Source organism: Lissotriton vulgaris, chromosome 6, assembly GCF_964263255.1.
Source record: "Lissotriton vulgaris chromosome 6, aLisVul1.2, whole genome shotgun sequence".
Classification (NCBI taxonomy): Eukaryota; Metazoa; Chordata; class Amphibia; order Caudata; family Salamandridae; genus Lissotriton; species Lissotriton vulgaris.
Window position 1 is genome coordinate 198,587,975 of NC_141694.1, and position 25,943 is coordinate 198,613,917.

At 49.7% G+C, this 25,943-nt stretch overlaps 1 protein-coding gene across 1 annotated transcript in view; it reads left to right on the forward strand.

The window, feature by feature from the left end:
- Positions 1-25,943, forward strand: part of TDRD6 (tudor domain containing 6) — a 2,323,386-nt gene that overhangs the window by 1,056,197 nt on the left and 1,241,246 nt on the right. The window contains exon 14 of the mRNA XM_086926239.1: positions 24,691-24,741. Coding sequence (XP_086782365.1) covers positions 24,691-24,741 — 51 coding nt within the window. The remainder of the gene's footprint in view (positions 1-24,690; positions 24,742-25,943) is intronic.

The window sequence follows — 25,943 nt, forward strand, 5'->3', positions numbered from 1 at the left end:
GGGGTGAATGTAAGACATTGAACTACATTCTGTCCATCAAATTGTTTTTTGTAATTTTCTCCCTGAGTGTACTGGGGTAGCTCAGACGTGGGTCCCAGAGCCTCCACACCACTGGAGTCAAGCTAGCCGGGCTGATGAGAGGTGTTACCTCGAAACCGGTCCGGTCCTCGGATGCTTGATTCCGGTCTGGGAAAGATATGGCTGTTGTAGTTCGGACTGGACTGTTCCCATGGGGCACAGGGTCAGAGCTGATTTGCATAAAGCCATTATCTGACCCAGGGTGGTGTGGAGTGCAAAAAACGATGGATTTAGGCCCAGATCCTTGTACTGGGGTGAATGTAAGACATTGAACTACATTCTGTCCATCAAATTGTTTTTTGTAATTTTCTCCCTGAGTATACTGGGGTAGCTCAGACGTGGGTCCCAGAGCCTCCACACCACTGGAGTCAAGCTAGCTGGGCTGATGAGAGGTGTTACCTCGAAACCGGTCCGGTCCTCGGATGCTTGATTCCGGTCTGGGAAAGATATGGCTGTTGTAGTTCGGACTGGACTGTTCCCATGGGGCACAGGGTCAGAGCTGATTTGCATAAAGCCATTATCTGACCCAGGGTGGTGTGGAGTGCAAAAAACGATGGATTTAGGCCCAGATCCTTGTACTGGGGTGAATGTAAGACATTGAACTACATTCTGTCCATCAAATTGTTTTTTGTAATTTTCTCCCTGAGTGTACTGGGGTAGCTCAGACGTGGGTACCAGAGCCTCCACACCACTGGAGTCAAGCTAGCCGGGCTGATGAGAGGTGTTACCTCGAAACCGGTCTGGTCCTCGGATGCTTGATTCCGGTCTGGGAAAGATATGGCTGTTGTAGTTCGGACTGGACTGTTCCCATGGGGCACAGGGTCAGAGCTGATTTGCATAAAGCCATTATCTGACCCAGGGTGGTGTGGAGTGCAAAAAACGATGGATTTAGGCCCAGATCCTTGTACTGGGGTGAATGTAAGACATTGAACTACATTCTGTCCATCAAATTGTTTTTTGTAATTTTCTCCCTGAGTGTACTGGGGTAGCTCAGACATGGGTCCCAGAACCTCCACACCACTGGAGTCAAGCTAGCTGGGCTGATGAGAGGTGTTACCTCGAAACCGGTCCGGTCCTCGGATGCTTGATTCCGGTCTGGGAAAGATATGGCTGTTGTAGTTCGGACTGGACTGTTCCCATGGGGCACAGGGTCAGAGCTGATTTGCATAAAGCCATTATCTGACCCAGGGTGGTGTGGAGTGCAAAAAACGATGGATTTAGGCCCAGATCCTTGTACTGGGGTGAATGTAAGACATTGAACTACATTCTGTCCATCAAATTGTTTTTTGTAATTTTCTCCCTGAGTGTACTGGGGTAGCTCAGACGTGGGTCCCAGAGCCTCCACACCACTGGAGTCAAGCTAGCCGGGCTGATGAGAGGTGTTACCTCGAAACCGGTCCGGTCCTCGGATGCTCGATTCCGGTCTGGGAAAGATATGGCTGTTGTAGTTCGGACTGGACTGTTCCCATGGGGCACAGGGTCAGAGCTGATTTGCATAAAGCCATTATCTGACCCAGGGTGGTGTGGAGTGCAAAAAACGATGGATTTAGGCCCAGATCCTTGTACTGGGGTGAATGTAAGACATTGAACTACATTCTGTCCATCAAATTGTTTTTTGTAATTTTCTCCCTGAGTGTACTGGGGTAGCTCAGACGTGGGTCCCAGAGCCTCCACACCACTGGAGTCAAGCTAGCCGGGCTGATGAGAGGTGTTACCTCGAAACCGGTCCGGTCCTCGGATGCTCGATTCCGGTCTGGGAAAGATATGGCTGTGTAGTTCGGACTGGACTGTTCCCATGGGGCACAGGGTCAGAGCTGATTTGCATAAAGCCATTATCTGACCCAGGGTGGTGTGGAGTGCAAAAAACGATGGATTTAGGCCCAGATCCTTGTACTGGGGTGAATGTAAGACATTGAACTACATTCTGTCCATCAAATTGTTTTTTGTAATTTTCTCCCTGAGTGTACTGGGGTAGCTCAGACGTGGGTACCAGAGCCTCCACACCACTGGAGTCAAGCTAGCCGGGCTGATGAGAGGTGTTACCTCGAAACCGGTCCGGTCCTCGGATGCTTGATTCCGGTCTGGGAAAGATATGGCTGTTGTAGTTCGGACTGGACTGTTCCCATGGGGCACAGGGTCAGAGCTGATTTGCATAAAGCCATTATCTGACCCAGGGTGGTGTGGAGTGCAAAAAACGATGGATTTAGGCCCAGATCCTTGTACTGGGGTGAATGTAAGACATTGAACTACATTCTGTCCATCAAATTGTTTTTTGTAATTTTCTCCCTGGGCGTCTCCGGACAACAAGGGAGCAAGATAAAAAGGCCATGTAAAAAAAAAAATGCATTTGCAAAGTTACTCACAGTGGAACAAAAAAGCAGTACATTGCTTGAAGAACTCTTGGTCGGTGATGTAAAGGTGACGTCCTAGTAGGTACAGTGCATATGATTTTAGACCAAAACTCAAGGCATATTGTTAAACAATCTTTTTCACTTCTGTCTAGTCATAGATACTCGGTTCAGTAGATACTACAGCTACCTAGCATTTCGATGCAACATAGGTGAGACCACCTCCCGAGAGCCATATTGGGAAACATCTGTATCTATTGTGCTTAACCCGTTGACAAACGGGTCCTAGATGTCTTGGGGGTGAAACTGTGGTGACATTAGCTCCCAGAAACCCTCAAGCTGGGTCTAACATTTTAGTGACACTCCAGATTGCTTCCTTTGTTGTCGGTGGGGAGGCTGCCCTTCATTGTAGAGCCACCCGACGCTTGGCCATAAGCAAGAGCATGCCTTTAATTTCTTCAACTGCGGTAGAACATCCAAAATAGCACCCAGCAGCGCCACCAGTGGCATGCATGACAGCTCCTGACCAATTGTTGATGTGGTGTAGTGTTTGTGACCAGAAATAAGCTATAGGTAGGCACTGCCATGCTAGGTGTAGGAACACTGCCTGAGTGGCCCCATACAGCGATTATCGGGCTGCAGTCCCATGCGATGCAGTCGCACCAGAGGTCCGATATAATCGATGAATATACTTCAAGTGAATCAGTCTGAGGCGATAGTTGGGGGATAGCATCTCCACCTGCCCGCAGATAAGCTTCCACTGGTCGTCCGTGATATCTGAAAGAAACAGGTTAGTATTAGATTCCTTACCTTAGAATATCCCCAGGCGTCAGACTGGATCCGGAAATTTTTGCGTAGCAGTACCCTTGCATGACGGTATGCAAGCGGCTTGAGCTCCGGCAGTCGGCCCCATGCCGCGAGAGGTCCCGGTCCGGACTGTGGTCGAGGGACCGGTTGCGGGGGTCGGAGCCATCATAGCTCCGGGAGTCACCATCACCCTTCAGGCTCGAAGTAGTCAGGTAAGCACAAGAAGTCAAAGAGACGTCATCGCTCTTCTGACTCGCGCGACGCGGCCGGGGGTTCGGGTGACACTGCCCACGCGGCTCCGTTGGAGTCGCGGGCGTCACGACCTGCCCTATACTCTCCGGTCGCTGGGCAGCAAGCAACGCTGGAGGAGATTGAGCGCTTCCTCGTGGCCATGAGGTCCCTTTCTCCTCAGACGGGCTCCGCGGCGCCTTCGGGCCCAGCCGACCCATCTGGGGGCCCTAGCGGGTCATGTGCTTTGGCCCGATGCCAGCGGTTGCTTCGGCCCCGCCGCCGCCTTCGGGCCCGGCGCCGCAGGGCCCCGCTGGATCTGCTTCCGTATCGTCGCCGGTTGACCTGATGATCTCACTGGCGCCGGTCCCTAGCGTGTCACCTCCGGTGCCGCCTTCGGGCAACGCCGTCCCGATGCCTCCCTCGATCCGGTTTCGGCGTCAGAACGGCGCCGCTGGGCGCCGCTTTTGACGCCGCTTGGAGAGTTCTACCTCAACGGCCCCATCCTTTGACAACCCTGATTATCAGGAAATGGGTGATGAGGAGTATTAGGAGGGGTCTGAGGACCCTCTGACACGTGAGTGTCAGTCCCAGCAGGACTGGACAGGTGAACTTGGGGATGCCAGTGGTCTGGACACTTTGCCAGACACTGGTTTTGTCTCACCCCCTACCGTGGCTACGGAGGAGGTGACAACCTACAGTGTGGTGTTGACGCGGGCGGCCACGGCGTTGAGCTCCCCGTTGCGGCCGTGAGGACTAACCTCACTGAGGTCCTTAAACCGCAGTCAAGCTCGGCTGAGCCTCTGCTGCTGTTTAATGAGGCCTTACTTGATGTTCTTTTGGGCACTTGGTCCAGGCCCGCTACAGGTCCGCCTGTAGATAGGAACGTGGCCAGACACCACCGCCTGGCCCCGGGCAACCCTTGTTTCCTGTCCACCCATCCAACCCCCGATAGCCTGGTCATCCAGACCTCCAACTCCCAGACCGCATTCCCGTCGGCTCTGCCCGATCGGGAATCCAAGAGGTACGAGCAATACAGCAAAAAGGTATTCTCCTCCCTGAGTTTGGGACTTTTGTCTTCCAACACCGCGTGCCTCTTGGGCCGCTACACCCACTCTCTGTGGGATGCGGTCGCGAACGTGCTGCCAGAATGCCCAGCAGAGGTCAAGGCTAAACTCGCCCAAACCCTTGCGGAGGTTCGAGATGCGGCACATTATTCCATCCGGTGTGGGCTGGATTGTGAGAAGTTGGCCTGATATATGATGCTCACTAGTTCTAGTGATCACCTTGTATCAGTCCAAACAACCCTTATGGTGATTGGTTGTAAGTCAACCTTCTAGACCAGCTATCCTAATGGTAGCATGGACAAAGCAGTCTTAGGATAAACTCTTTTGGCATGTGAAGCCAGCTGTTTTACCACATATAACCCCTTGAGTACCAAATGAAAGGACACCACACAGGTATTTATGAAAATAAACAAGATATTTATTAACTAACAAACACCTCTGAACTCTTTGAGATCAGAGGGCTAAGCACATGACAAGACTCTTAAGAAAAATACGTTTACGTTGCACAATCACAATGTTGCCCTAGGGGCACAACAGACCATATACTAAGTAAGTGGAATGTGAAAGTCGATAGAAGGAATGGAGCTGTCCAGAGGCTGTAGGATCGCTGGGACCACGCTACCCTAACCTTAGGTAAGTAATAGGAGGCCAACGGAACGCGTGTGCAGAGTGTGAACTCACACGCGAGATGCATAACAACGTCTATGGACAGTACAGTTCAAGTAAAAGGTGAGTATGGACAATCCTGACTAGTTAGGACTAAAACGACTGTGGAACTGGACACTAGGAGAGTCATTCTACCCTTGAGCACTGAAATGCTCATGTTACCTCACCCACAGGGTGCGGGTGCGAAGTAGTGTCAGGTTCCGGCGTTAAAGTCTATGGAGCTTGGAAGAAAAGATGCTGCAGGCACCCAGGAGGAAGATGTCCGGTGTGATCCAAGGGTGGACCAGTGAAGAGGAGAACCTGAAAGCAGAGGGGACAATGTTCAAAGTCACTAGCAGGTGACTGGAGTGGAACGAGATGTCGTCGTCGCGATCAGGTGAAGAGTGGACGCTTGTCTCTGCAGCCACGTGACCAGGTGGCGTCTTCGACGACCAGGATGGAGGCATGAGCTGTTCCACGCAGGCTCTCGCTGTCGGCGGTGTCGGATCCGGATTTGGAGTCAACAGGCCTTGGCATGGGACCAGCTCCTACCTTTATCCTGCTAAAGGGGCTGTACTACGACCAGGTCCCTCCTATGGGTGGGACCAGGAAGGGGATTGGTTACACCCCCTATCCTTTGCCCGGTCTTGCGCGAGAGCTGGGGCTGGAGAGCCCCAGGAACTGGTTTAGACCGGTGTATGCACGGGGGCACCTTGTGTGCCCCAGTTATGTCATTTCTTTCAGCCCTGTCCTACCCAATACACAAAATCCTGTCTGGGGTGGTGCTAGCACCTCCCAAGGCAGGAAAATTTGTCCAAGCCTCCCTCGCTGGAAGGACTCCCAGCAGCAGGAGGTCAGACTTGTGTCTGTGGTGGCAGCATCCATTTTGTGATGCTGAGGTTCGGGTTAACTTTAACCGGGGTTCACAGTTGGGTACATGTCGTGTCCCTCTAGAAGGGTGGAATGCTACCCCCGTCGCCAGATTTGGTGAGGGGGTAGTATTCCAATTCGTATGACACCTTACTCGACATGTTTTGATAATGCTATGCCAAAGTTAGCAATAACCGCGAGGATTATAATGCACTTAAGAGTATATGGTATAGCGTTATCATGGAAACAGCTAAAGGACTTGGTTCCGAAAGCTGTAGACAGCTCATGCCAGAGCACTATCTCACATAATTCCAAGCACTCTGCCTCCAGTATTGTTAAGGCCTGCCATAGGAGTGACTTATAGGAGTATATGTGTCCATTTTAGGTTTAGATATAGGTATACTATATCTAAAGCAGAAGGTGATTACACCACCTTGCCCCACCTGATTGATCAGTCAGTTGTGTCAGATTTGGAGGGCCAGCCAGGGGTGGCATAATACATGCTGCAGCCCCTGGTAGGCCTTGGGTTCACTTATGCCCTGGGTACCTATGGTACACTGTACAAGGACTTACAAGAGTGACCCAATACCAATTGGTAAATGCACCTAAGGTACATGGATGTCAATTAAAAAAAAAAGCAAAAATCTGGGGTGACCATAGGATTCCAGACCCTACTCTCCTACATGCATACCACCGACTCACTGGGCAGGGCGGTGGCAACGACAGTGGCGATTCGTCGCCACTCCTGGTTGAGGTCCGCCAACTTTTCGGCCAATGTCCAGAATACACTCATGGACATGCCATTTGATGGTCGTTTCCTATTTGGCGACAAGGCAGACCATGGGCTTGAGCGCTGTAAGGACCTCAGGGCTATGGCCAAGTACTTTGGCCTCTCGGCCTGCGCCAGCAAACGGGTGCCTTTCGCTCCTTTTGTGGCCAAAGAAGGGGCGCCCCCACGTGCTGCCAGCCACGCACCGCAGACTAATTTCCAACGCTGTGGCGGCCGTGGAAACCGCCATGGAGGCGGTCGGGGATAACGGCGAGGCCAGTCCACACCTACCCCTGCAGCATCGGCCTCAAAATCCTCCTAGTCTGTGCTTTCAGGCCCATGTGACGCCAGTGGGGGGCAGGGTTCGCAATCACCTCCTCCGCACTGTCACATCGGACAGGTGGGTGCTGCAAATCGTCCGAAGGGGCTACTCCCTCCCATTGGAGGCGACCCCTCCAGCCACGCCACCGCAATACCACCGCGTGCCGGGGGATCACTTGCGACTTCTGCGGGTGGAAGTTACGACCCTCTTGGCAAAGGGGTCATCGAGCGTGTTCCTGGCCCAGAAGTAGGGTGTTGTTGCTACTCCCACAACTTTCTGGTACCCAAGAAGGGCAAAGGGGGCCTATGACCTATCTTGGATCTACGGAACGTCAACAGCTCCCTCCGGAAGGAGAAGTTCAAAATGTTGACACTGGCTCAGGTCTTAGCTGCCCTGCACCCAGGAGACTGGAAGGGAGCGTTGGACTTGCAGGACGCTTATTTCCACATCCCCGTCCTGCCGGCGCTACCTGCGGTTCACGGTAGGCCACGAGCACTTTCAGTTTACCGTGCTCCCCTTCGGCCTTACCAGTGCCCCACGGGTGTTCACGAAGGTTATGGCGGTGGTCGCAGCTCATCTGCGCAGGTTAGAGATTTCAGTCTTCCCCTACCTCGACGACTGGTTGTTGAAGGCGGGCACGCCCCAGACATTCATCAGCCACCTCCAGACCTCCATCAATGTGCCGAAGTCGCACCAATGCCCCTCCCAGAAGCTCCTCTTCATCGGAGCGGTTCTCGACTCGGCGCAGTTTCGGGTTTATCCTCCCGAACAGCGAGTTCAGGATATTCACGCTCGGATTCCGATCTTTCAGCCTTTATCCCGAGTCTCGGTCAGGTTGACGCTGCGGCTTCTGGGGCTGATGGCCTCCTGCATCCTTCTGGTGCATCACGCCCGATGGCGGATACGGGTTCTGCAGTGGGACCTGAAGTTTAAGTGGGCCCAGCATCAGGGCAACCTGTCCGACCATGTCCTGATCTCAGAGGGCACTGCGAGACAACTGCAGTGGTAGCTCACGGACCGCGATTAGGTCAGCGGCAGATACCTCTCCCTTGCCCAACCGGAGCACTTAGTTGTGACGGACGCGTCCCTCCAGTGCTGGGGAGGCCACATGGGAGAGGCGGAGATCAGAGGCCTCTGGTCTCCGGCGGAGTCCCGGCTCCTTATCAACCTTTTGGAGCTGCGGGCGATTCGTTTAGCACTGAAGGCATTCCTCCCCTCTGTCCGGGGTAGTGTAGTGCAGGTGTTCACACGACAACACCACCGCCATGTGGGACTGCAACAAACAGGGCGGGGTGGGGTCGTGGACCCTATGCCAGGAGGCTCTGCGCCTCTGGCAGTGGCTGGAACATCAGGGCGTGACCCTGGTGGTTCAAGACCTGGCAGGTTCTCCGAATGCCAGGGCGGACAAACTCAGCTGCCGGTGCATGATGGATCACGAATGGCGTCTGAACTCTGACGCGGCGCAAGGTCTCTTTCTGCAGTGGGGAGAGCCTTGGTTAGATCTATTCGCCACCAAAGAGAACGCGCAATGTCATCAGTTCTGCGCTTTGGAATTTGCAAGGCGGCACTCTCTCTGAGACGCTTTTCGTCGCGAGTGGAGTTGCGGTCTGTTGTACCCCTTTCCGCCTATACCACTTCTGCCCGGAATGCTGAAGATCAAACACGACCGGGCCCAAGTCATCCTTGTGGCTCTGGACTGGGCACGAAGGTACTGGTATCCCGAGTTACTCAGTATGTCAGGCGATCCCCCGGTTCGTCTGCCTCTTCAGGAGGACCTTCTGTCGCAGCAGCAGGGGACGGTCCTCCACCCGAACCTGTCCAGTCTCCACCTCCATGCTTGTAGATTGAGCGGCGACAGTTGAGGTCATTTGACTTGCCTACTGAAGTCTGTAATGTCATTCTGGCAGCCAGGCGCCCCTCCACAAAGTCGGTATACGCCTGCAGGTGGAACAGATTTGTGGCATGGTGCACAGCAAAGGCTGTGGATCCTCTCTCTACCCCTCAGAGGTTCTTCTCTTCCTTCTTTCTCTTGCCCAGCAGGGCTCTGCTCTGGGCACTATCAAGGGCTACCTTTCTGCCCTTTCAGCCTTTCTAAGGCTGCCTGATCAACCATCTTTGTTCAAGTCCCCTATTGTAACTCGTTTTCTGAAAGGCATCACATACGTTTCCCCCTGTTGTTTGTGATGCCTCAGTGGGACTTGAACCTTTTTCTTACATATCTGATGTGCACTCCCTTTGAGCCACTTTACAACTGTCCTCTCCGCCTTCTTACTCTGAAGACTGATTTCCTGGTTGCCATCACCTCTCCCAGGAGAGTGAGTGAGCTCCAGGCTCTTTCATCCAAACCTCCTTTCCTTTCTATCCATCCAGACAAGGTTGTGTTGCGGACTAGACCCTCTTTCCTGCCCAAGATTGTCACGGCCTTCCACATCGGGCATTCTATCACCTTGCTCACCTTCTTTCCGCCTCCGCATCCCTCAAAGGAGGAAGAGCGGCTTCAGCGTCTGGACCCAAAACGTGCGCTTCTTTCTACCTAGATTGCACACGCCAGTTCCGGGTGGATGACCAATTCTTTTTTGGTTACGTGGGCGCTAAGAGGGGACGGGGGCGGTGCACAAGCGGACCATCTCTCGGTGGGTCGTTTTGTGTATCAAGGCTTGTTACTCCATGGAGAAGAAGGAGCCTCCTGTTGTGCTGAGGGCCCATTCCACTCGAGCCACGGTGGCTACCACTGCCCTGCGCCGGGGAAGCGCCTTGCAGGACATCTGTCAGGCAGCTGTGTGGGCATCGCTCACACATTTGCAAGACACTACTGCCTGGGCAGCCAAGTCCGGAGGGATGGCTTATTGGGCCGTTCCCTCCTCCAGGACTTTCTGGTGTGATTATTGGTTCGCAGACCCACCACCGGGATTGGTATTGCTGGGGTATCTATTCTAAGGTAAGGAATCTAATACTAACCTGTTTATTTCAGATGAACAAGTTACTTACCTTCGATAACAATATATCTGTAAGAAACAGTAGTTAGTATTAGATTCCTTACTACCCCACCCATCCTCCCCGTTCTGCGAACCGATATCTAGGGTTAAGGTCATCCCCTTTCAGGGCCCTAGTTTCAATGGCACCAGTGTTGGTTTTTAACATGACTCTGCGTTTCTGGCACAGAAAAGCTGTGTCTAAGAACTGACGTCAGCTAAGTACTCCGACGACCTCATCACGGCGCCCACGACGCCGACTAAGGACGCGGAGCCGCAGACGACGCCTGGGGATATTCTAAGGTAAGGAACCTAATACCAACTACTGTTTCTTACAGATATATCGTTACCGAAGGTAAGTAACTTGTTCATCTGCCCACCACGCCGCACGAGCCCCCGGTATAGTGATTGGGTAATTGCGCTGTGTGCTAGTGTAGATTCGAGTGAGAAGCTTGCGGCTAGACTCCACTGTGAGAACATTCCCAAGTGCTGGTAGTGTGGGGGGGGGGGGGGACTCAGAAATGTGTCAAACGTACTTCTGCAGGAAGCGCACAGTTGGTAGTACAGCAACATATCTGTTGGTGAGGAATTTATAGGGTCACACATTATCTGCAGCGTTAGGAAGGTGTCACCCGTGAAGAGGTCCTTGCACACCCGCAGCTGATGCATCTGCGCACATCCCTGTGCCCTATTGTCCATGAGTGGAGGTTTCAGTGGGTTATCGGCCAGCGGCATAGGAGCATACAGCACATCCAATTTCGCTTGTTTGCACAAGCCCGCCCACGGCCAACGCATTGTTTCAACTGTGTCCACTTTGTTGCGTGGTCGCTTATACGGTTGATAGACTGCAGTGGCAAGGGGAAGCGGTGCTGCCCTATCTAGTGCAAAGGCCACATGATGCTGAAAGGGTGCGGGGTGTGCCCAGTGGAGTAGGAACTGTGATTACGCGCAGTAAGCTTGGAGAACGAAGTCGGGAGCCGACAACCCACCCTGAGCCTGTGGTAAGGCAAGTACCTCCCAGGATATCCTAGGTTGTCATCCCACCCACACCTGGTCAATCATGAGGGATCTCAGTGTTTTTTTAAAAAAGTGCGAAGTGAGAGTGATGGGAACATTTACAAATAGGTACAGCAATTTGGGCAAGATTATCATTTCAGCCACCGCTATTCGGCCAATCAAGGAGGAAGCGTTTTCTAATGGCGCAAACTCTTCTCGATCCAGTCCATCGCCCTGCTGTAGTTTGCCGTCCAAAGTTTGTGTCTGCTTATCCATATCCCCAGATAACGCGTTGGTCCTGTCGCCCAGTCAATAGGGTAGTGTGTTTCAAAGGGCTGGGTCTCGGGTGACGGGGGATAATAGATTTATTCGCACCCCGTAGAGTTCCCCATTGCGCACCAGTTCCCTCGTCATGGGTGTGAAGTTATCTTTGGGGTCTACCATATATGAAGTAATTTCGTCGGCGTATAGTGACACCGTGAGACCTCTCGTTGTAAATCCAATGCTGAGGTGTGCATGTCTTATCCTGGCTGCAAGCGGTTTGGTGGCTATGGCTTAGAGTAAAGACTACAATGGGCAGGCCTGTCTGGTGCCTCTCTTGAGAGCTATGGGCTCTGAAATCAGGCTGTTCACCTTGAGGCGCGCCATGGTTGGAGTATAGAGCAGTTTGATTTGTTGGATAAAAACAGGGCTGAGGCCTAACCTCTGGAGGAATATGAACAGGAACCCCCATTCTAAGGAGTCAAATGCCTTAGTAGCGTCCAGGAGTGCTCCGATTGCCGGTACATGTGGTGCAAGGTAGTGTATTAAGGCAACAGATGGAGGTTGTGGGAGGTGAACCTCCCTGGTATAAAACTGGGCTGGTCCGGGTGTTTAATCAGGGAGAGTAGCAGTTGGAGTTGGGCAGCCAGAAGTTTAGCAACATTTTTTGCATCCAAATTTCAGGGAGAGTGGGCGGCACAAGTTGTATTTCAAGGGGTCCTTGTCAGGTGTATTTATATTAATGGCCTCACGCTTTGAGGCAGGCAAGCCGCCGGGCACCAATGCCTCCTGGTATACGGCCAAGAGCTGTGGTGCCAATAGCTCTGAGTATTCTTTATAAAATGTAGCCAACAAGCCACCCGCTCCGGGGGCCTTATCCGCAGGTAGGCCGTCAATTATCTGTTTAATGTCCTCCACTGCAAATGAAGCCTCCAAGTACTCGTGGTGTGCTGTCTCTAACCATATTAACTCCATAGTCAAAGTATTTGCGCAGGATAGAGTCGGGCTGGAGTTGGAAGTGTAGAGTTGGGCATAAAAATATCTCATGGTTGTAAGAATATCTGGTGAAGAGTGCACTGCTGGATAGAAAAATATCCAGGCAAAACCAATGTAGACAGCTGGCAACAAAGTAGTGTACCCAAAATGAACACAAGTAAAAGAAATAATTTTTAAACACAATACATGTAGATATACATAAAATGTAATCACATTGATAAAAAATTGATAGACATGTGCAATCAGATACAGAAATATATAAAAACGATAGGAGTACAGAATTCAATTATAGTAGTCTCTAATGCCAAAGGAAAAAGTTAAAAGTTGATGATTCCCACAGTTGATGTTTTTCTGCCAACGCGTTTCAACGCAAACAAAGCGTCTTCATCAGGGCAACATCATTGTATATCTATAATTCAATTAAAAAAATTATGTTATTTATAGTTCTCTTACTTGTGTTCAAACAGATAAGTCATTCATTAGATTCTGATAGTTGTGATAAAACATAGATGCCAGACATTTCTTACAAAAAAACACATAATATACCGCAAAATAAGGACACAAATAGAAAGCTCATAGACTAACACATACATAATATAAACATTTTACTATTTCTTACAAAATACAGAACGCGCCTGTATTGCCTGTGTAGTACTGTACATATATTTTTTCTTCTTTTCCCCCCGGAGACCCGAACAACAAACAAAGCGTGGGCGACGGTTAGATCTGCCACACACAGATACTAGACACTAATGCATTTCTAAACTTTTCAAAAAAACGATACAGATAGATGTACTCAGTAAGAGCAGAACAGAGAAGGGGACAGATATTATTTTAGTTTACATTCTAAGAGTGCACTGCTGCCACATCTACGGCTGCCAGTTCGGTAATAAATTTGGGACACTCTGGGCGCCCGCAATAGATTGGCAAACGTTTTACCAAGCCAGTCTCCCTCCCCGTAATATCGTGATGTTGAGTGTTTATGTAGGAACTTAGTCTTCTGCTCTGCTGCCTCCGGAAACGCTGTCAGTTTACTGCATATATAGAGGGGGATGGTGAGTTGCAATATTGTCTCTAGAGTGTGTAGTTCCCTTTCCAATCTGTTCAGACTACCTCGAATATCACGGAGCACTCCGGATTGCCCAGCGATTCAATGTCCCTGTGTAGGAGAGTAGGGTCTGCAATCCTATGATCACCCCAGATTTTTGCTTTTTGCTTCATTGGTTTATGACTTCTCTGGCTGTGGGCCTGCTAATCAGACCCACAGCCTTGCTGTTCTCTCACTAAATTGACACGTGTACCTTAGGTGCATTTACCAATTGGTACTGGGCCACCTTATCAGACCCTGTAACTCAGGGTATAGGTGTACCCAGGGCCTACCAGGGGCTGCAGTATGTATTATGCCACCCCTGGCTGGCCATCTAAATCTGACACAACTGGCTGCACGACAGCTAGGGCAAGGTGGTGTAATCACCCTTTGCTGTAGATATAGTATACCTATATCTAACCCTAAAATGGACACATGTATTCCTATCAGTCACTCCTATGGCAGGCCTTAACAATCCTGAAGGCAGAGTGCTTGGAATTATGTGAGATGGTGCTCTGGCATGAGCTGAGCCCGTCTGCAGCTTGCGGAAACAAGTCCTAATAGCTGTTCTATGATAACGCGTACCATATACTCTTAAGTGCATTATAATCCTCGCGGTTATTTGCTATCTTTGGTATCGCTTTATCAAAACATGTCGAGTAAGGTGCCATACAAATTGGAATACTAACCCCTCGCCAATTCTGGCGACGGGGTTAGCATTCCACCCTTCTAGAGGGACACGACATGTATGTAACTGTGAACCCCGGTTAAAGTTAACTCGAGCCTCAGCATCACAAAATGGATGCTGCCACCACAGACACAAGTCTGACCCCCTGCAGCTGGGAGTCCTTCCAGCGAGGGGAGCTTGGACAAAGGCTTTCCTGTCAGGGGCGGTGCTAGCACCATCCCAGACAGGGTTTTGTGTATCCTAGGTAGGCAGGGCTGAATAGGAAGGTGACTGCAAGTGGCACCCCGGTGCTCACTGTGCATCTGCCAGTTTGAACCAGTTCCAGGGGCACACCAGCCCCTGAGCTGGCGAAAGTCCGGCATGGGAGAGGGGTGTAACCACCCCCCTTCCTGGTCCCACCCATTGGCAGGACCTAGTCCCGTACCAGCCCCTTTCTTTAGTATAAAGGTCGGAGCGGGGACCCTTCCAAATTAGATCTTTGAATCCTGAAACTACTTTCTACGAAAGGAACTCAAGACTTATTCCTAAGATTTCTCCCTTGTGACTAAGGAGTAGTCACCCTGCATCTGCGGGCACCAACTAAGAACACTGCGGTTTGCTGCACGTCCTTACTCCGGAATCAGACCGACCAGCACGACGAGAACCGGCTTCCCTGGCACCTCGGACCTCTACCTACATCATCAGCCCAGCTGAGATCCGTGGGTGTGACGAGACCTCGAGGGACCGGCCATCTTCAGAACTGCACTACGCTTATCCAGCACGACCGCCGAGGGATCCTCGAGTGAATGCTTTGGGGTTTGAGAAGCCCTAACCCTGAGCAGCTCCAGCACCGAAGTCCAACCCCCAACATCCACGAGATCTGCGTGGGGCCCTTCTGCTCTTTGCTGCTCACCGCGTTGTCCGGCCACTTGCCTGCTGGCTTGTAGCCCTCTTGACGACTAACGACGACCCTTCCATTGCTGGTCTGGTTGCTCCAGACTGGCCCTTGCTCCCCTCCAACAGAGGAGCACCCCGGACCCTCCTGTTCCACTCCAGACAACATTTTGAGTCCACCGCGTGGGCATGCATTTGCCCCAATCCTGGGTCCAGCATCGCCGACAGCAGATACCTTCGTGGGACAGCTCGCACCTCCATCCTGGTCGCCGACAACGCCTCCTGGTCCGAGAGACTGCAGAGCCCAGCGTCGCCCACTCACCTGGTCGAGGTGACTTCGTCCGGTGCCATCCTGGTGCCCATCTAATCACTGGCTAGTGATTCAGAACTTGGTCCCCTCTGCTTACAGGTACCCTTTTCAGCTGATCCAGTCCTTGGATCGGCCTGGAACATCTTCACTGATCGCCTGCCAGCAACTTCCACTTCAGGCTCAGGGTTCGTCGACGAAGAAACCCGACGACACTTGAACCCTATGCAGCCGCAGCCCCTGGGCTAGGTAAACCGAGTACCACGGTGCTCCAGCGTAGACCAACTCTCTAAGTGTCTAGATTCACTTTCGTTTTTGACCTACCTAGTCGGGTTCGCCCGAGAACACTTACTTTGTAATTTCTAGCAACCATAGACTTTGTCCCGCATTACGCTTGAGAGTTTCCACTCTGCACACGACGTCCCTAGGCCTCCTGCTTCTAATCCAAGGGTTCAGCTTTGTAGGCCTAGCGTTTCTAAAGTCTTTGAGAGTAGTACTTACCTGCTAGTAATTTCGCGTTACACTTTTGTAGTGTATGGTTTTCCGTGCCCCTCGGGCATTTGTGTAAATTGTGCGACTTTCAGAAATTCTTTAAGACCTTTGTATTGTGCTTAGCGCCCTGTCCTCATAAAGAGTCCAGGGCTATTGTGTTCTAAATAAATATCCCTTTATTTTCATAACTTGTGGTGTCCTTTCACTTGGTGTTCAAGGGGTATATGTGATGGTATAACAGCTGGCTTAACACGCCCTCTGGAGTTTAGCCTAAAGACTGCTCTTGTCCATGCTACTAGGATAGCTGGTCTATAAGATTGACTTACAACCAATCATCAAAAAGGGTCGTTTGGACTGATACATAGTGATCACTAGAATAGTGAGCACTGCATATCAGGCCAACTTCTCACACCCTGTATCTCCACCTTGAACGCCTCCCATAGTGCACCCTCCGTGGCCAAGACCCAGTGTTGTGTTCAAAGTATTCCCGGATGTGTGTTCGAATGCTTTTGTGGAAAGCCGCATCTAGTAGCGCGTTTGGGGGTAAGCGCCAGGGGAATGGCTGCGGACAGGGCTTTGGGACAGAGAGGCCAAGCTACTGGTGCATGGTCTAATAGTCTGTGCATGATATGTGACTTCCTGAACGCAGATGTGCTAGTCTGGGCTCCAATTTAGCCGTAGTCAGACGACTTCAATTGGTCCAGAACTCCGCAGCCAGGCTGTTATGTAAGATCCCTAGGACAGCAAGGATTTCGAAGCACCTTAGAGACCTACACTGGTTGAAAGTTGAAAATCGGGTCCGGTTTAAGGCCTTGACCATTATGTTCAAGATCAGGGCAGGAACCGCACCTCGGTACCTGCAGAATCTGGTCAGGCCCCATGTTCCTGTACGGAATCTTCGTTCCTTAAATGGAGCAACTTTCGTGGTTCCCAGATTCAAACTGGCCCGAATGGGAGGTAAATCTTTCTCCCACCTGGGACCAGCTCTTTGGAACTCTCTCCCTTTAGCTTTGCGCAAAGAGGGAAATTTTGCCAGCTTCAAGAAAAAAGTTAAAACTTGGCTGTTTAATAAATGATTGTGTTTACTAGTGGTTTGTTGATCTGTGACAGTACTTTGCTTTTCAGTATCTTTTTCTCGTAGCCATGGCGCCGGGAAACCCTTTGTGGGTATCTGCGCGCACTATAAGTGTAAAAAATAAATAAATAAATAATAAATAGTCCCCAGTTAGTAACCAAAAGTCAAGTCTAGACCATGCCTGATGGTGTTGTGTGATAAACGTCCCCGAACGGTCTGTAGGGTGCAATGTTCGTCATGAGTCCACCAGGCAGTGATTTAATATTATACTGTTCAGGGCCTCTGCCGCCTGAGGATGGGGAGTCCCGGCTACCCCTTCCCTGTCCATTGTCAGTGTCAGCACAATATTAAAATCTCCACCCCAAAGTATTGCAGCTTCTCCCTTCGACTGCACCCTGTGCCAGAGTTGTAGGATAAAAATTGGATTGTCTACTTCCGATAGATACATCTGCCTTGTGAATTCCTCACCTTTTGAATATCCCCCTTGTGTCAGCAACATTCGGAAATTCCTGTAGCCTCGCGCCGACGTGGACTCGGACGTCATAGAGACACGACATCGCTCGCGACTCCGCTGACGTCACAGACGCCTACAATAGGCCCACGCCGGAGTGATGACATCAGTTCTGCCCTTTTTTCCGTGCCATCGAGGCACACGGACGGACCAATGACAGTAGATATATACAAAGTATACACAGTACACAATAGTCAGGGCAAAACACACAGTGCAAAGCAAATGCAGGAAAGCAATTGAAACATTTCCTGGACATCAAAATAATTATACATTACAGTACAATAACTCTGGCATAGAAGAGTGGACAACGGGGAGGCGGGTGGGTCAGTGAGGAATCCACAGGCAGATATTGTATCTACCAGAAAAAGCGTTACCGAAGGTAAGTAACTTGTTCTTCTGATAGATACATCTGCCGTGTGGATTCCTCACCTTGTGAATAGAGTCCCACAGCAGTCCCCACTCCCGGAGGAGGGAGTCCCATCTTCTAAACCAGAAAATCCTGAAGGACAGAGCGAGTAAATTGACCGTCCCTCCTCACTTCGGAATCCAAGCAGTAATGCTTTGCGAAAGTGTGGAGGGAAGACCAAGTTGCCGCTCTACAAATATCCTCAACAGGTACACCTCTAGCCAACGCTGAGGTCGAAGACTTAGCTCTTGTAGAATGAGCCCTTATACCCTCTGGTGGTTCCTTACCGGCCAAAGAATAGCAGATCTTAATGCAGAGAACGATCCATCTTGATAGGGTTCTTTTATGGACCGGCTTTCCCTTCTTGCAACCAGCAAACCCAACGAAGAGCTGGTCCTCCAAACGAAAATCCTTGGATCTGTCCAAGTAAAAGGAAACCGCCCTTTTAGGGTCCAGACGGTGCAGTCTCTCTTCCTCCTTAGAAGGGTGAGGGGGAGGATAAAAGGAAGGTAGGGTAATGGACTGACCCAAATGGAAGGGAGTTACCACCTTAGGCAGAAAGGCAGCCCTGGTCCTGAGAACCATTCGATCAGCATGAATGGTCAGGAATGGGGGCTTAGAACTCAGAGCTTGAAGCTCACTTACCCTCCTTGCCGAGGTTATAGCAACGAGTAAGACTGTTTTAAAAGTAAGAAGCCTCATGGGACATTTGTGAAGAGGCTAAAATGGAGCACCCATCAAAAAGGACAAAACAAGATTTAAGTCCCACTGAGGCACAATAAAAGGTGAAGGAGGGAACTTATTAGTGAGGCCCTTCAAAAATCTCAAAACCACGGGAGATTTAAAAAGAGACGGCTGGTCAGGCAAGCAGAGAAATGCCGACAGCGCCGAAAGGTAGCCCTTCACAGTAGCAACAGCAAGCCCCTGTTGCGCCAGAGAAAGGGCAAACTGATGTCATCACGCCGGCGTGGGCCTATTGTAGGTGACGTCAGCGGAGTCGCGAGCGATGTCGTGTCTCTATGACGTCCGAGTCTACGTCGGCGCAAGGCTACAAAAGAATTTCCGAATGTTGCTGACGCAAGAGGGATATTCACAAGGTGAGGAATCCACAGGCAGATATTGTATCTACCAGAAAAAGCGTTACCGAAGGTAAGTAACTTGTTCGTTTTGGGCTGTATGTGTTGACAACAATAAGTGGCTGGTGAAATAATACCCTTTTAAAATGATAAAACAGCCTTCTGGGTGACAAATGCAAAAAGAACTATTGATGTACAGAATGCAGAACAATGTCATACATTCACCCCAGTACAGAGATCTGGGCGTAAATCAATCTTTTTTTTGTTCTCCATGCCATTCCAGTTTGGGCTCAGCCATATGCAAATCAGTCTTGACCCTGCGCCCAATGGGAACAGTCCAGCCCGAACTGCCAGGCCAGGTCCTCCCTGGACTGGAAACAAGCATCCTAGGACCGGTTTTGGGGTTTCACCCTCTTCAGCCATGATAGCTTGATTCACGTGGCATGGAGAGCATGGAACTCGCGTCTGAGCATGCCCGACCCACTCGGGGTGACAAATGCAAAAAGAACTGAGGGACAGAATGCAGAACAATGTCATACATTCACCCCAGTACAGAGAAATCCATCGTTTTTTTGTTCACCTTGTCATTCCAGTTTGGACCCTGCCATATGCGAATCAGTCTTGATCCAGCGCACAATGGGAATAGTCCCTGGTCTTTCAGTGGGATATATGATGTTAAAACGCGGACTTTTACTCCGCATACTGTTACAACGCGGTTTTTACAACGCGGATCATGTAACAACGCATGTATTTACAACGCTTTTTTTTACAACGCAGGTACCTTTACAACGCAGACCATTACAACGTAAGTATTGGTAAGTATATGTTAATAAGAATAATATAATAGTAACTTAATTTTAAAAGTATAATTTAATGTAATTTTAAATAATTTAATTTCCGTTAATTAATTTAAATTTAAATTAATGTTACTTTATTTTTACCATGTACCCCTGTACCCCAAAAACTCTAAACTGACCCTAAACACCCCCCAAAAAATTAAGTAATTTTTTTAAATATAATTAAAATTAATTATTGTAAATTAAAAAAAATATAACTTTATTTTTACCCTGTACCCCTGTACCCCAAAAACTCAAAACTGACCCTCAACCCCAAAAATAATGCAAAGTAATTTAATTTAATTTATTTACTAATAAATAATTTAATTTAAAATTAAATTTAATTTATTTTTACCCTGTACCCCAAAAACTAAAAACTGACCCTGAACCCTAAAAATACCCCTTTACCCAAAAACTAAAAACTGACCCTGAACCCTAAAAATACCCCTTTACCCAAAAACTGAAAACTGACCCTGAACCCTAAATATACCCCTTTACCCAAAAACTGAAAACTGACCCTGAACCCTAAAAATACCCCTTTACCCAAAAACTAAAAACTGACCCTGAACCCTAAAAATACCCCTTTACCCAAAAACTGAAAACTGACCCTGAACCCTAAAAATACCCCTTTACCCAAAAACTGAAAACTGACCCTGAACCCTAAAAATACCCCTTTACCCAAAAACTGAAAACTGACCCTGAACCCTAAAAATACCCCTTTACCCAAAAACTGAAAACTGACCCTGAACCCTAAAAATACCCCTTTACCCAAAAACTAAAAACTGACCCTGAACCCTAAAAATACCCCTTTACCCAAAAACTAAAAACTGACCCTGAACCCTAAAAATACCCCTTTACCCAAAAACTGAAAACTGACCCTGAACCCTAAAAATACCCCTTTACCCAAAAACTAAAAACTGACCCTGAACCCTAAAAATACCCCTTTACCCTAAAACCCAAAACTGACCCTAACCCATAAAAATACCCCTTTACCCTAAGACCCAATACTGACCCTAACCCCTAAAAATACCCCTTAACCCCAAACATATAACATTTAAAATATAACTATATACTTACCAATACTTACGTTGTAATGGTATGCGTTGTAAAGGTACCTGCGTTGTAAAAAAATGCGTTGTAAAAACATGAGTTGTAACAGTATCTGCGTTGTAATGGATGCGTTGTAACAGTAGTGCGTTGTAAAAAATGCGTTGTAACAAGTAAACACCCTTTCAGTGACCCTCTGGGTCACATACTGTCTGTTGTGTCTTCCGGGGCACTCCTCTGTATATCAGAATCGCTATCCTGCATGAGTAATTGGAGTAGCTAGCTGTGTGCACCTCGCTCAATCTATTGATGGTTAACCGAGAGCGAGCTGTTTCATTGAGGTGGGTCTCCTGCAGGAGACAGATATCTACCCCATGTCTGGCCAAGTAGGACTGTACCAGTCGTGCCTTTCGGTGGTCTTTTAGACCACGCACTTTCCAGGTGAGGCAGGAGAGTTTGGGCATTTAAATGCCATTTTTAGCAATGAACTAGTGTGTGGGTCTTAGTCTCACAAGGAGTTGCCATAGTGTATGAGCCTCAGTTGCAGACAGTGTGCTGTACCCGTCATTGGATGACGGCGTGTTCTTAGGTCTAGCTCAGACTGCAACAAACGATAACAGATGATTACCCTCCCGGCCCACCCACCACCCACACTAACCCCCCAATCAGGTTGTGCATCCCATACTGAACAACTTACTTCACATGAAGGCCCTCGAAACACAGGGCAACAGGGAATCATCCATAGTAACAGGTTAGCTGAGCATTTTTTTAAAAATACTGGCAAGAAAAAAAATAATATATTTTCAAAGCGCCAACTACTCACCCTTACGGGTCTCAAGGCGCTGGGGGCTATCATAGAAATTAAGTGAGCTATTGCCCAGAGCCACACGGTGCTGAGCTGCCGCCGGAGCAGGGGATCGAACCGTGAGCCCTGTGCTCCGAAGTCAGCTCCCCTGCCGCTGCACCACACCTCTCCAAGCAGGCAAGAAAATTATGATCTAATCGGACAATGAGCCCCCAAGGCACAGGACAATGGGGAGCGTATTCAAGCATATATGTGGCTTCAAGTTACACAGCATGCCCACAGAATGGATTCGCATCCAACAGGCATTAGTCATAATCACTTAGCTGGTTACTTGGGGAGGAAGAGGTCTCCCTGTCACGGCTGTGTTGCTTCTTGGCGTTTTGCTTGCAGTATTTTAGAGCGGCGCTTCCTTCAGTGAAGATTAGGGGTTTACCCTCAGTTTGCACTCTAAGCTTTACGGGGTACAGTATAGCGTATTTCGTGCCTGTCTGCTGGAGCAGTTTCTTGGCTGGAATAAATTCCCTGCGTGCAGATTGGACGCCCTGGGTGAAGTCCGGGTAGAACGCAATGCTGTTGCCCTGGTGGTGAATGTCCCCTTTCTCTCTGGCCATCTGCAAAACGCTATCTCTGTCTCTATAGTTTAATAATCTGGCCAGAATTGGGCGTGGTGGAGCGCTGCGGGGTGGGGGCTAGGTTCCAGAGTGCTGTGGGCGCGTTCCACTAGAAACATTGGAGACCGTTCCATATGAAACAGTTCTTTTAACAGCCCCTCCACACAGTGCTCCATATTATGGATGCTTCTGGACTCTGGAATGCCCGTTATGCGTATATTGTTCCTTCTAGACCTCGCTTCAATGTCTTTGTTGCGCACCTTGATGACCTTCAGCACCTTGTCCATTCGTAGCAGGCGCCCCTGTGTCTCCTCCTGACTGTTGTCCGAGCCCGGTACCCTTGTTTCCAGTGTCAATTACAGTTTCATGTTTGTCCACTTTCTGGGAGACCTAATCCATCCTTGGCGCCAGAGAGTCAATCTTGGAATCTATTTCTTGCAGGCTGCCCCTCACCTCCCGCATCATAGCTCTGACATCATCTTGTTCCAAGTCTAGCTGTGTTTCGAGTACCATCATTATTGGTGTAGATTTGGAGTCCTGTAAGCGGGTGGCACGTTTCTCAAAGGAGATTTTGACTTGTCTGTTATCCGCTTTCCCCATGGTGGTTCTCCAGCGCTGACGCTTCATCCCAGTGCGCAGAGATGGCGACCCCAACCCCCGAGGCCGCCCCTAGGGGACGCTGGGGAGGACGCCAAGGTGGTATGTGATACAGGAGCCACCACTGCTTACACTAGTCGTGCCACTGGTTTTGAGTAAGCAGCCCCTGGAGCAATCCAAAGGAATCTGCTTCCCGCATCTCCAGAGCAGGCCAAGCTCTTGGGGCATCAACACTCGGGTCGAGTCGTGTATCAGTTCAGTATGCCAACTCACAGGTTAGTCCTAGTGCTTATGTGCAGGTCTCGGGCGCATTTCATTTTGTCTGACCCCGCGGATAATGCAGCACCTCCCGCCTCCTGTTAATGGAAACGCCCAATTCAGTGTCTGGCTAATTCTGTTTGCCAGGGGAGGACACCAGCAGCGATGTGCACACTCGCAATCCGTGGCCTGCAGCGGGGTGCGTGTGGTGTTAAATACGCAGATTTGCCAACCCTCAATGGCCTTCAGTGCGCACGCAGCTTCATGCGTGGGGGTCGATTCTGGGTGCAAGCTATGTCGGAGGCTGCCCCACAGTGGCAGGACCTTCAATCTCACCTTCCAGCTCAGGCAAAGCAGGCAGTAGGGGGTCTGTCACAGATGCCACAATTAATACACGCAACCTCCCCAGCATGTCCGCTTCAATGAAATTGGCAGCGAGCATTGTCCCGGCACCATCTTTTCACTTACAGTTGTGCTGCTGTATCTGCAGGATTTCTGGGGCTGGGGGAGGAGGGGGGAAATCCTCACACTGGTCACAGGACGCCGCATAAGGCCAGCAGTCAGCGAGTTCCAAAGGCCCAGCGGACCACGCCCGGCCGTGTAATTCCCGGGCAGAGGAGTCTCCCCCGCTCCCCACTCACGGGATCGCAGCTCTTTCAGCGGGCACAGCAGCAGGAATCAGCAGGATGTTGGTCGCGTTGCTGCGCCGCCTCTCCGCTGCAGGTAGGGAGCAGCCACTCCTCTGGCTCAGTGAGGGGTTTAACAGCTGGGCCTCCACCTTGCATGCGGTCACGGCGCCACTCCCTGGTCTTGCAGTACACAAGACCTCCGCTGCAGAAGGGGCCCCCTCACCTTCATTTTTTGCTTTCTGGTCACCGGCCCTCTCCCTCCCGCTGAGGTAGCTCCCATTATTTGCACACACACTCAGGGCTGCTGATGCCAGGAGCCTTACTTTTTTTTTGGCAGGGTCGCTCAGTCAGTCTCTCCTCCCACGACTTCTGCAGCCGGACCAGGCTGCAATTTGACCGCGTCGGCTCTGCGCAATTTCACAGCGTCAGCTCTGCGGTAGCAAGATGTTGGATAAATGCCGGATAATGTGCTCAGCCGGCGGAGCCACTCCACTAAGCGGCCATCTAACGGCTCGGCCACACCCCTTAAGGCCATCTTTCTAAGGGCAACGCAAAACCTCTTGCTGTATGTTCGAAATTCGTCAGAAAGGCATCAAGGTTGTTGCCGGGTAACAGTTTTTTGTAAGGTCACCATCTGGGCGTTGGGAGGGATTGATTTGTATGTTGTCGAACCTGTGGTCGCTTGTACTTGTTCCTGAGCCAACTTAGCCAGTTGGACTGTCTGGGTTTTTAGTGTCTCGAAGCAACTCTTGGTCAGCCTGGCCTTAAGTCATTTGACGTTCAAAAGCCCACTTGAGCTTTTGTTATCCTTGTACAAGATGTTCAATTAGGGCTTCCATTTTTTTTTCAATGGTAGGAGTTTGCCCGTATTCTCCACCAAATGTGACCATTTGTTGAAAATCAGTGCCAAAAGACCACTCAGAGTAGTCTTACTGTGAGTTTTAACTCCTTTATTTAGGTGTATACAGCTGTTTTATTTGTAGTGTAGGTACATTCCTTGTTCAAGTCTTTCACTAGTCTTATTCTCTTCCAGGTCTGCCAGAGGCCCTCTCCACCAGCACCCTCAATAAAAGCAAAGAAGCAGGTAAGTGTCTGTCCTTGTTTTATGGGGTTAGGGGTATTTGGGTTATTTTGGCAGAGGTGCACGTTCAACTATCTAAGTCTCTGTGGGTTAATCTATAGCAATGTCATTCAGGTAGCCTAAATAAGCATTGCAATTCTGTGTGTCACTCTCCTTTCCTTTCATAAGAGGAGTAATACTGTCTTTCTCACTTTTTCTTCCTTCCACGTTAGGCTCTTTATTTGCCTCCTTTCTCTGTTTAGGGTCTTTTCTTCTTAGTCACCTCCTTTATAAAATTCCCTTTACCCCCCACTTTTCTGTTTCTCTGTTCAGTTTTTCCCCCTTTTCCTGTTTCTACCCCTTTTCCTTTACTTTGCCCCTTGTATCGTTTCTACTTGGCGAAGCCACCACCCTTCAGGGACGTGGCGGGTATCTCTGGCTAACTGGCTGTGAAGTGGCTCCTTCCTCACTTGGACTTCTCCCGCTTCTCTGGTTGGCACGTTCTTACTCGGCGTTGCTCCTTCTGCTTGGATTCCTCCCTCCTCTCTTCTAGGGTCTCCTTCTTCGGCGTTCTTCCCGGTGCGCGATCTGCTGGCTTCTTTCCTACTGGCGATAGCCAGTAGGTAGTTCTAGTGTGACCAAACTTTCAATGGGAAAAGGTTTTTTGTTTAGCAAATAAGTTCGATGCTGCTCAACGAATCTTTACGAAATGTTTAAAATTAAATTTTTTTGTTCAGCTGCTGTTGATAGTTTTGTGGTGAACCGTCAAGCAGGCATGAGGAAAAAAGGAGGCCCCCAAACTAGTTCCCCCATGTTATGTCCATAAGATTCTTAATTTTTTTAACACAACTGTAGCTTGAGCCGCCTAAGGGAATTACATCAAATATGTCAGAAAGGTAGATGTTTTTACAGTAAGCATGCTTTGTAAATTTGATGTTTAGTAAATTCACAGATACTTGAGTTTAAAAATTATACAGATCTGGGGATGCGAGACCTTGCAGTGGTGTCCCGGATTCTACTGAATATTGATTGGCTGCCAACATTTCAACCAAGAAGTGTTGGCAGCAATCTTTGGACTCTGCTTAATGCAGATTCCCACAAACAAGATTATTAAAAAGAAAAGGGGTCAGGATAGGGACACCCTGAGCACCTGGCCTTGGTGCATGGGTCTACTAGAGACCGCACTACGGCTAAAAAGCATTCAGGGACAAAAAATCTGCTTGTGG